The sequence below is a fragment of the Dermacentor silvarum genome, chromosome 7 (assembly GCF_013339745.2).
Source record: "Dermacentor silvarum isolate Dsil-2018 chromosome 7, BIME_Dsil_1.4, whole genome shotgun sequence".
Taxonomy (NCBI): Eukaryota; Metazoa; Arthropoda; class Arachnida; order Ixodida; family Ixodidae; genus Dermacentor; species Dermacentor silvarum.
The window spans coordinates 115,235,015-115,247,129 of NC_051160.1; the positions used below are offsets into that span (position 1 = coordinate 115,235,015).

At 47.8% G+C, this 12,115-nt stretch overlaps 1 protein-coding gene across 2 annotated transcripts in view; it reads right to left on the minus strand.

The window, feature by feature from the left end:
• Window positions 1-2,315: 2,315 nt before the first annotated feature.
• Window positions 2,316-12,115, minus strand: part of LOC119459096 (AB hydrolase superfamily protein YfhM) — a 44,079-nt gene continuing 34,279 nt past the window's right edge. For both annotated transcript variants that reach the window (XM_049671136.1, XM_049671135.1), the window contains 2 exons: window positions 5,657-5,796; window positions 2,316-2,838 (listed from right to left, as the gene is read on the minus strand). In XM_049671136.1, the coding sequence (XP_049527093.1) occupies window positions 2,501-2,838; window positions 5,657-5,796 (478 nt within the window). In that variant the 3' untranslated portion in view covers window positions 2,316-2,500. The remainder of the gene's footprint in view (window positions 2,839-5,656; window positions 5,797-12,115) is intronic.

Consider the following 12,115-nt stretch of genomic DNA (forward strand, 5'->3'; position numbering starts at 1 on the left):
AAACAGCGAAAAATAACTTCTAAGGGTATAGCAGCAAACGGAAAGGATGCTCATAAAAAAGTTGTGATGCAGCACACAGAGAAAGAACACGAACGGTGCTGTTCCTTTCTCTTGTTCATTTTTCTGTGTCATGGCTCACAAACTTTTGGGTCATCCTAGCCATTTGCTGCCATACGCTTACAAAGTATCATGTACCAACTCGCCCAGCAAGTCAGTGCTGTAAAGAATGATAGCCGCAGTTTCCAGCGAGGATTCGAATTGCGAACACACAGACTGCCAGTTCATCTTGAACTGGCATCACTTCACGTTTCACGTTGCGAGCACGTAATATAGCGTCAGCAGTTATGCATGCTGGATAGTTTCGGTGCGATAGGGCGTGCTTTAGTTGTTACATGTGTTTGTCAAATTTCTAGATGTCCGAACCAATTCTACTGTACCTGTAAGCTTCAGAGTATGGGATTCCCGTTTTACAATGTCGTGGGTGGCTATTGTCCAAGTGTAGATATATTGTAGCCGGTCTGTAGGCATTCTGTAAAGGTTTGTCGACAGTCAGTCGTTTTCCAGCGAAACAGTGGCGTCCACACAGTGAATACTAGTTTTAAAATGTTAGTGGTGAACCTGACCAATGGATGGAGCGCGCTGAACTCCGATATGAAATGAAAGAGCAATTCTTCATCGTGGTTCCACACGAGAAATATGTCATCAAGAAAACTTTTGTAATATGAAGGCTTTAGGACGCACCCTTCAACAAATACCATTTCAAGAGATGTCATGTAAATGCTCGAAAAATTCGGCACCATTTTTGTGCCCATCGTAGTCCGACTGACATGAAACAAGTGCTTGTCATTGAATTCAAAAATGGTTATGATTGAGTACGATAGTCGGTGGTGCGGACAGTACCTCGCCACCTAAATCCGGCGAGAAGACCGATTTGTCATACGCGGATACCGTCGCTATTATTATTGCTTCATAATGGCGGTCAGCGCACTACGCTTAATCAAAGGACAAAATAAAACAAGCATGTTACGAGGAGATAGCACTCTTACAGTCTCGTTTTGGTTTGCTTGTTCTTTTGCTTTTTTTATCAATTGTTTTGGATGTGCGCTGACCACCATTGTGACTGAACTGTTACAATTTGCCCATGTCTCGACTCTGTTAAGCAATTATTCCACCACTGTGAGGAATGTTTGTAAAAAGTGAGCAGAAGTCCATGGGGCACCTGAAAACTATCGTCTGGGATGCTGAGGTTAGAAATTTCGCGGATAAAGTAATTAAAGCAGATAAACTAGGGTACTATATAGAATTATAGATGCTCCGCGTTTAGACTGCCGCGGTAATAAAGTACACAATCACCGAATAGGAGTGCCTGGCTGTTGTATGGTCTGTGCAGAAATTTTGCCCATACCACTAGGTCGGCATTTCAATATTTATTTATTTATTTATTTATTTATTTATTTATTTATTTATTTATTTATTTATTTATTTATTTATTTATTTATTTATTTATTTATTTATTTATTTATTTATTTATTTATTTATATTTACAGTAAGTTCTGGCGACACAATCTCTTCATATATGTCATTAGAAGAAAGAAGAAAGTGAGAGAGTGCAGGAGGCTAAAGAGATTACTCGTTGGTTCCAGGGATATTCAGCGCGCATTCGCGGAGTCACGTCTCTAATCACTGGCACTGTTTTTCGTGTGTTCTTCCGGTTTCGTGTGTGCCGTGAAATATTGTCCTGTGTAGGTTAATTAGCGGCTATATGAAATATACATAATGCTCTTGATTTTTGGCAACAAATTAGTGCCATATTTCAGCACGTTGTAAATTGAACAGTGGTAAAGCTGATGACTTTGAAAGATGGATTATGGACAACACATTTTATAAGTCACTGTTGTGGTTTCTCTATTAAACGGGCCTTAATGCTTATATTTAGTTTCATACTGACGTTATGCCGCGTGGTAATCCAAGCGGAAAAATTTTTTTCAGCACGGTGAACACTATATCAATTTGTCAGCATTAGACGTCAAAATAGGCGTTACATCGGTGTGTGCAGCTTAGGGACAAAGTTGTAAACTTGGTGTTTCAGTGTGTTTTAATCGAGCGGCCGTTACTGTGGTAGGAGAAGCGACAGGGCCGACGCGCCATCAAACTTATGTAGGGTGTAAGCCAGAGTGACTTGAGAAGGTGTCAAGTTGGAAGGGTGGCCCTGTGTGTGTGTGGCGGCCTGTGAAGCATTTACGCTATACGGAAAGCAGTAGATCCAGCCGTATCACAAGACGAGGTCATGGCGAGAAACTTGTTTAAGAGCACGTTTATTTTCACGTAGCATAGATCATGTCCTGCGCGTTGGCCGGACAAACAGCAGAAACACTGTCACATCAGCGAATGCTCGCGGCTCCAGATGTGTTCTGATATTCCAGAACTTACGTCAGAAACGGTCCAAGGCGTTCGATCGAAGACAGAGCCCTCGATTTCAAATGAGGCCAAAAATCTCTATTCAGGCTGTTTGTGTCACAGCGATGACCGGCAGCGTTTGAGTCCAGCTTTTCTGACCAGTGTCGGCCGGGGCGCCGGCGGCCAGGAACGCTAAAAGGGCCTCGTTGACAGCCGGTGCGTTTTCCAGATGAGGCCAGTGCCCACATTCACGCAAGAAGCGCACAACAGCTTCAGGCGAATGACACCTACTCAGTTCGGCCACTTGCGGCGTCAGGTACGGGTCTCGGGAACCCCAGAGTACGAGCGTGGGGATGTCAAGGCGGCGGTACCGCGTCTTCCTCAGCTGCCACTTCTTGCAGAAGGTAGCACGGTAGTAGTTCACTGCCGCCGTCACAGCACCTGCGCGTTCACCAAACATGCGCGACATTTCGTCACTAGTGCATTCGATGTCCATTGTATCCTGCTGATGCCCTGGTAAGCAGATAACAACGGGTGTTTTGTCGTTGGCTCTTGACTGCCCACGCCTTTGATGCTCAAAATTTCATTCGCTAGAACGGAACTCCAGCTTTCCTTTCGCAATTTTTAGCGCAACACCGGAACAATGAAATTTGCCGAGCAAAGCACTGGGTTCTTGAATTTAAGCTCGTGCGCAACATCTCCTCTGTGTCTGAAAACGAGCGCTGACACCGCAGTGCGCCAAAAAGAACCATCGAAATTATGGGACGCCGCGTTATTGCAGCAGCAGAACGCTGCAATCTCGTGATCTTCGCAGCAGGAAACTCGCCAAAAACCCTCGTGTGCATAATTCAAGACATCAAGGCTGTAAACGTCGATACCCTCGTTATGGAATGAGCGAGATAAATCAGGAGTATCGAGGGGCTGCATTTTTTTAATCCGAACCTGAGATACGTACTCTGTGACGTGCCTACGGTTTAAAGGTCATTCCACATTCACTCGACATGGCCATGTGTGGCGCTGAGTAGAACATTCTTAGTGCTTTCTTTTAATAAGCGCGCAGAAATACACAATAAAGTGGAGAAGGCGAAAACCGTGGCCGTAGCTCAATTAGTGGAGCACAACACGCGTCATGCGCAAGCTACGGGTTCGGTTCCTACTGGTGGCAAAGCGTCCTTTCTTCCCGGTCATTTCTGTTTTTGTTTGTTATGAATATGAAGTTTATTGCAAAATTGGACCTTTATCTATAATAAACATTGCGATTAAAAAATAACAGGTAATTTTTCTTACTATTTCCGCAGCTTCACTATCTGTTGTCTTCGTGTGGTTGTTAATAAAAAAAGTTAGCGTAGCTTGCACTGGAGGCGCAATGCTAAAGAGACAGCGGAGCTTATGGGCACCTAGCTAGTCCTGGCTTTTGGGCTAGGTTAAGCACTACCAAGTCATCCCCAGCATTTCCTGGAATTTATCGATTATTGATCGATTATCGATATCCTATTGATTGGCTATTGATAGGCCATCGCAAGGTATTGACCACGTATTTGGGCTAAGCTAAGCACTACCAAGTCATCCCCAGCATTTTCCGGAGCTTATTGATTATTGATCGATTGTCGGTTAGCTATTGATTGGCTATCGATTGGCTATCGATGAATGACTAAGCTTAAGTAGTCCCAACCACGCTTCGCTAGACTTAGCCAGGCTCAGCTTCGCTAGTTCGTATGGATATGTGTCCATTGCGCTTGGACACTTTCTGCACTAACCGCCAGGATCGGCCCACACTTTCGGTTCGCGGTTGATACATTACGCCCGGCTTAAACAGCTCCGCTGTTAAAAACATGCTCCTTGGTCTTCCTGACATTAGGTAGGCGGAATAAGCCGTTACTCACTCCCATGTACTCACACTCGTCGGCACTCACTCGCATTCCTGCTCACACCGCCGACTCGCACTCGTGTTCAATTCCATTCAGAAAACTAGTCACTCGACGTACGCGCACACTCGCTGACAGTCGCTCAAATTCAATCTCACCTACTTTCGTTTGTACACACGTCTACTCACACCTTGTGCCAATCACTAAACCTCCATCGAACAAGTCACGCCTGTGATGTTAGCGTGGATCGACTCAGTGTACTCCCGAGTGCCGACCTGATTCTTCTCGCTCAGTGCAATAAGCTAGGCAATGTCATGTCATGAATATGTAGTTGCCTTCGCGTCAGTTTCAGCCCAGAAAAGATCACTAGCCAAAATTTTTATAAGTTAAAACGTGAGTGACGATTTTCATTTACTTGGCAAAGAATATGTTTTACAGCGCTAAACAGAGAAGAAATACAGGATCAATCTAAAAGGCGGATCTTTTCGTCTGCGCTGTGCGTCGCCACGGCGCTTTCTATGCCTTTGATCGTAATTGTTCGGTGCGAGAGTCATTGCTCGTGAACACGAGTTCTCACGTCGGTGCGGCTCCGGACAGACAGAAAGACAGGCAATGAACTTTGAGGTCCTGAGGGACTAGCCGGCAGAGACCCGTTGGGGCCCCCGGCTCGCCGCTGGCTGTGCCCATGTCGCAATCGGGAGCACCATGCTCCGTTCTTTCGTTATTATGATCAGGTAACAACTCACCTCATCAAGCAACGTGATCTCGACAAAAGTCACTTACAGAGTCGCGCAAAGCTACAGTTCATTTTAAGCACAAGAACATGGCTTGAACCAAGTTCATGTGTTTTCGTCTTGCTCTGCAGCACACTGTTCCTTATACGTGTAATGTGATAACTCGTCGCTCGAGTGAGAAAAACAGACCCCTTTTTATGAAAGGCTCAAGAGTGTCCACATTTTTTTCCTAGCTGCTTCTCCACTTCCGCAAGCACAGCGTACTTTCTTAAGTTTCTGAAAAAAAATATTCTGAGGCATAAGATACGCAAAACAAGTTCTGCGATAACGAAGGAGCTGCAAGGTGGCCTCCCAGGAAGCCTTCCTGTGTGCCTCTTGTCTGCTGCGCTTGCACAGGCAGCATGCAATCTTTAGATAAAGTCGAGTTAAAGTGTATCACGTTTGACTTTTTTTATCCAATATGCCTGGCTTCGAGAGCTTGTGCTGCAGCAGTTCAGGACGAAGGCGATATCAGCATGACTCGCATTATGTGGCAGAAAGCCATGATCATCGCGAGCGTTATATAGGTTCCCACAATATCTGTTCCCACAGTATAGGTTCCCGCAATATAGGTTCCCACAATGCGTGGGATCTGCGTAATTTCTTTACTGCGATGTATACCTGGCTTTGAGAAAGCGTACTGGAGCACGGAGGTTTCTTGTGCGTCGTCACCGCTGTTGCACAGGCTCGTCACTTTGGCGAAGTCGTCCATGGTCAGCCATGCCTCCGGTATGCGGGGACACTGGTAGGCGACCATGTAGCTACAGCGAAAAAAACAGAGCGCAATAACAAATTGTGATTCAGTGTTTTTAAAGCCTCCATAGTTAGATATTGTTTCCGGATATTTTTCCGGATATTCCGGATATAATATGGCATCAATATTTCAGTTACTTCAGGCTAGTCGTTATAATTAAACAATTTAATTGATTATGGAGATTGATATCTTATAGGTCACGCGCTATATTATGGGTAGATCTGAAATATTTGTTTGTACAGGTTAAGACTATGTGGAGGACTTTCTCAGGCTAGAAAGAACGTGAATTAGCAACTGTGGTGCAGCGCAACTCGTAGAACTTCTCATAAGAATAATAAACCCAGTAGTGCACCGTTTCAATTACTTTTATTTTGCATTATTCTTGTTACTAAAGTAGCCTATCACATAGTTTCTGTTAACAGAGTTTCTTGTCGTCGCTAGTTGGAACATGCACAAATAAGTTGCATCTATTTATGCAGACGACGTAGTCAAACGAGCATGACTCGAGTGCAAACTAGAAATACTGCGTCAACGAATTGTTTTACAGATAGAGGTAGATATTCTCCCTGCGCAAGGAGAAGTTGTAAAGAGAATCACAAACAACAAAAAATGTCAAAATACAGCAAGCAGACACATAAACACTCACGTCACAAGTGCAGACTTTATCACAAAACTTCGTAGGCACTGCTACGATTTGTCGTTGGGTCGAGTACTGACCTCTCTGTCGAAATGATGTTGCTTGCAAGCTCTGCACATCGAGATGTACGTTGATTCGGACTTTTCTGACTTTTTATTGCCTTAGACAGACAATGTCACTCAGAGCGTGACCTCGGAACTTTTGACAAGCTATATGCATACCATGAACAGCATACGTCAGCGTACCATAAACAGGTACCGTACATTGTGTGCAACGGTAATGAGTGTACATTAAACGTATAGGGTTGGGGTTATTGTTAAATCACCAATTACCATTCCGGGCGGGGCTGACTATGTGTAAACTGACCGTGTCGTTTCTTGTTTTATCCGCCGTATTAAGGCAGAGCTTCGGCAGTCGTTGTTGAAAACGCTCTCTTCACAGAGGCTGGCGGTAAATGTCAGTGACCATGCAACCAAGGTTCAAGGCAGTGCATATTACGATTAACAAGCAAGACGAGTTAGCTTGCAGTCATGTCAAGGAGTAGCGCAATAGACGTCGGAAAAGCCCGTTTTCCTGTCCTTCCGCTTTCTTTGTGCGTCGCTTGTTTTTATTCTTTTTTACGCTAGTTCTAAAAATTAGTGTGCGGATGGTGGTCCGTAGGTGGCAAAAGGGAGAGACACCCTAAGAACAGAGCACCAAGTATGATCTAGGTGTGTGATATAAGAAAATCCCTAATGAAAAGGTGCCATTCAATACAACCTCAAAGTCAAGTAGCATAAGAAATTGTCAGTTTCGCAACATTGAAAGCGACAGCAAGGCTTAGCGTTGCCCTGAAGGCGTCTAAGAGCACTGACGTGATGAGGCGCGTGCCAGTGGCGTTGCAGGTGTCGCGCCTCGATGGTTCACGAGATCAGACCAAAGGTAAACAGTCGGCGTTGGTCAACGTCCAAAGATAACATTACCTAATCTTATATATATATATATATATATATATATATATATATATATATATATATATATTGAAAGACGGAAGACGACCAGGACAGGCAGCACTGGCAGACCCGTTTATTCCACCGGCACGGCCGAGGCTCAAACACGAAGAAGAAGAGAAACAGGGATGATGATGGCTATGTACCGGTGAAGGAATTTCTCGCAAAGTCCAGGGGTTCGAACCGGCGTCCATAGGAGGACTTGGTCTCCAGGATGGAAGGCGATGTCGCGGCGTTTACTGTCGCAGCGAAGTTTTCTTTCTTCTTGGGTAGCGGCGGTGTTGCGACGAGCAATTTCACGGCAATGCGCGAGTCGAGCTGCAAACTCATCTGGGAGGGAGGTGTTAGGCGAAGCAGGAGAGATAAAGAATTCGGTGTCGAAGACGGAGGAGGCAGATCGTCCATACACCAGGAAGAAAGGGCTGTAACCGGTAGTTCGTTGTGTCGCAGTATTATAAGCGAAAGTAACACAGGGAAGGATGTTGTCCCAGTTTGTGTGGTCAGGACGTAAGTACATAGAAATCATGTCAGAGAGCGTTCGGTGGAAGCGTTCAGTAAGGCCGTTGGTTTGCGGGTGATATGTAGAAGTGGTTTTATGCTTCGTATTAGTCTGCCGCAAGACTTCTTCGAGGACGTGGGACATGAAGGTTTTGCCATTATCGGACAAAAGAACGCGAGGAGCACCATGGCGCAAGACTATGGATTGCAGGAAAAAGTCAGCAACCTCAGAAGCAGCACCAGATCGAAGAGGCGCAGTCTCGGCGTATCTTGTTAAGTGGTCTACCGCTGTGACGATCCAGCGGTGACCGGAGGGCGTCAATGGCAAGGGACCGTATAAGTCAATTCCAACGCACTCGAAAGGTTCGGTCGGACATGGCAGAGGCTGAAGAAAACCGGCAGGCGGGGATGTGGAGCGTTTGCGGTGCTGACACAGCGCACATGAGGCAACGTATTTGGCTACCGTGGTGGACAATCCAGGCCAGAAGCAGCGGGTCTTGATGCGGTCGTAGGTCTTGTGGAAGCCTAAGTGGCCGGCGGCAACGTCATCATGAAATGCTTCTAAAACTCGAAGACGAAGGCAGCGAGGTATGACTGGGACCCACTTGTTACCCGTAGGATGATAAATATAACGATGAAGCGCCCCATCTTGAAGGCGAAATTGCTGAAGCTGGCGTCGCAAGCGGCTGTTGGGTGGTTTAGTTAGGCCGCGAAGGCGATCAATGAGAGTTCGACAGTAGGAGTCTGCGTGCTGAAGGGAAGCTAAATCGGAGCGTGAAGAAAGCTGAGCTTGATCCAGTGACATTAGCGTGAGCTGGTGGGCGGCAGGCGTAGCGCCAGAGTGACGTGGTAGAGACGGGGAGTGCGCACGATCGATAGAAGGCGAAAGCGGGCATCGAGACAGTGCGTCTGCATCATGATGACATTTGCCAGACCGGTACGTTATCGTGAAATCATATTCTTGTAAGCGCAGTATCCAGCGTCCCAGGCGTCCTGACATGTTCTTCATAGATGACAGCCAACACAGAGCATGATGGTCGGTGACGATGGTGAAGTGGCGACCATAGAGATACGGGCGAAACTTCTGAATGGACCAAACAATAGCCAGGCATTCCTGCTCTGTGATCGTGTAGTTCCGTTCAGATGGCGAGAGGGTCCGGCTAGCATACGCCACAACCTGCTCTTTAGACGCGGGACCCCGTTGCAGGAGCACTGCTCCGATGCCTTGCGCACTTGCGTCAGTGTGGAGTATAGTGGGTGCCCTCTCATCAAAATGGCGAAGCACCGGTCCGGAAGTGAGATGTTTCTTAAGGGCTTGAAATGCCGACTCACAGTCTTCGGACCATGTGAAAGAGGCGCCGGTGACCAGGAGCTTATGTAGAGGAGCTGCTAGTTGTAGCAAAATTGCGTATAAAACGGCGAAAGTAAGACGCCAGGCCGAGAAAGCTGCGCAATGTTTTTTGATTTGATGGGCAAGGGAATTGAAGCACAGCAGCAATCTTCTCAGGGTCAGGTTGGACGCCGTCTTTTGAAACGACGTGACCCAGCACTTTGATGCTTCTGCTGGCGAATGTGCACTTTTTAGTATTAATCTGGAGACCAGCATCTGAAAGGCATTGGAGGACTTCGTCTAATCTCTGTAGGTGTTGGCTGAAGCTGGAAGAAAAAACAACGATGTCATCCAGATAACAGAGGCAGGTCTTCCACTTAAGGCCACGAAGAACAGTGTCGATCATACGCTCAAACGTGGCTGGAGCGTTGCACAGGCCAAATGGCATTACATTAAATTCATAAAGTCCGTCCGGCGTGGCGAAAGCGGTTTTCTCTTTGTCAGCCTCGTTCATGGGAATTTGCCAATATCCCGATCGCAGATCGAGGCTGGAAAAATATTCCGCTCCTTGTAGTGTATCTAAGGCGTCGTCAATTCGAGGCATGGGATACACATCCTTGCGTGTAATCTTATTGAGCGCTCGATAATCAACGCAAAAGCGAACGGAACCATCCTTTTTCTTCACCAGAACGACAGGAGACGCCCAGGAACTGGATGAAGGTCGTATAATATTTCGTGCTAGCATGTCATCAACTTGTTCTTCAATGATCTTCCGTTCCGACTGCGAAACACGATATGGGCGACGGCGTATAATTGCAGAACCGTCGGTTTCGATGCGGTGTGCAGCTACGGAAGTCTGGCCCAATGCGGTGGCACAGCTATCAAAGCAGGATTTCTGCTTAGCCAAAAGGGCGAGTAACGCATCCGACTGGGCAGCGGTTAGGTCAGAACCAATTAGGGCTCGGAGAGAAGAAGAATCCAAACCTGAGGTTGGTACTGGTGACGAAGAAGGGGAAAGCGCAGCGACAGAGATCAGTGGCGGGTCAGGTGAAGGTTGCCACGGTCATCCCTTTGGGCAACAATACAGGATCTGGGGTTGTGTTGCAGGCGTACAGGAGAGCTCGGCCACATGAAAACCGCACGAGACAAGGGGCGACTAGAATTCCTCGTGAAGTGCAGCGTGAAGAGGGGGTAACCAGTGCGTCTCCATCGGTTATCTGGCTGGATGTGACAGCTACAACGTGTTCGTGACCAGGGTGAAGGACGTAGTCTGCAGCGACAGCCAAGTCCAACGTGGAGGGTGACGACTCCAAAACAGGTGCATCCGTGGTATCTGTGATGTGGACGACTTTCTCCCTACATGATATAACAGCGGAGGCAGAATGCAGGAAGTCCCAACTGAGAATAAGTTCATGGATGCACGCGGGTAGCACAATCATCTCAATGTGGTGACGAATGCCGTCGATCAAAACACGAGCCGTACATTGTCCGTCGGGGTGAATGGGTACGTTATTAGCGCCGCGTAAAACGGGTCCAAGATAAGGCGGACTGACTTTACGGAGGCGTGAGCACAAATCACTACGCAGAACGGAAACAGCGGCACCAGTATCGACGAGAGCTTGCACAGGAACACCTTCGAGAGTTACAGATAGCATATTGGCCGGGCGACAAGGAGGTATTTCCGAAGTTCGACAGGACGCAGTTTTCCCTCCAAAAACTGCAATCCTTAGTTTTCCGAGTGTTGGTCAGCAAGGCGGGAGATGGGGCGAAGCGGTGATGCAGAGCGGCGGTAGTGAGAAGGAGAACGTCGTCTAGCCGAACGGGAGCCCTGAGGCAGACGTGGAGACGCTGGAGGAGATGGAGAACGACGCTGCGTAAAAGCGGACGGGCCTGGGTAGTAAGCGTCGTGTCGTCGGTTCTCGTCTCGCTCGAAATCGGCATAGCCTCGGCTTACATCCAGCTGGCGGCGACGGCAGTAACCCGATATGTGGCCCCGTATACCGCAGTAAAAGCAGACCGGACGAGGTGGACGTCACGGACTATACGAAGGTGCAGCAGGTGCTCGGGCGCCCATAGAGGCTAAAAGGCCGCAGGTGAGGTCAGGAGGCCCAGAAGGGACAGTAGCAGGTGGCATTGCAGCGACTTCTGCGTATGTGGGCATCGGGAACGCTGCTGGGGCAACAGACGTCGGTGTCGTCATGACTGCCAACTCCTCCTTCACAAGGTTGCGCAAGTCGAACGTTGGCGATGGGGCAGGAACAACAGTGGATCGCCGCTGTTGCTGCTCCTGAAGTTCTTCGCGAATAATAGAGCGGATAAGAGCACGTAAATCAGAATGAGGTGGCATTGGAAGGTCGCTGTCACGGTGAAGACGGAGGGCCTGAAGCTCGTCCAAGCGCTGGCACGTCGATGTAATATCTTGAACCGAGGTAGGATTTTGGACAGCTAAGGCGTTGAATGCGATGGAACCAATGCCTTTAAGAATATGGCGAATGCGTTCGGCTTCAGTCATTCCAACGTTGGCGCGGCGGCATAGAGCCAGGACATCTTCGATGTACGAAGTATATGACTCTTGTGGAAGTTGAACACGCGCAGCGAGCTTCTGTTTGGCGACTTCTGAACGGCCAGATGAAGACGCGAAAATTTGCCGCAAGCTGGTAGTAAACGCTGACCAGTCGGCGAAGTCAGTTTGGTGGTTAAAATACCACGTCTTCGCAACGTGGGTCAGATAGAATGCGACGTTAGTCAACTTCTGTCTATCGGTCCACCCATTGGCCGAACTCACGCGGTTGTAGTTGTCGAGCCAGTCGTCGACGTCTTCCCCGCGGAGACCCGCAAAGACTGGTGGATCACGGTGAGGGGTGGTAACGGT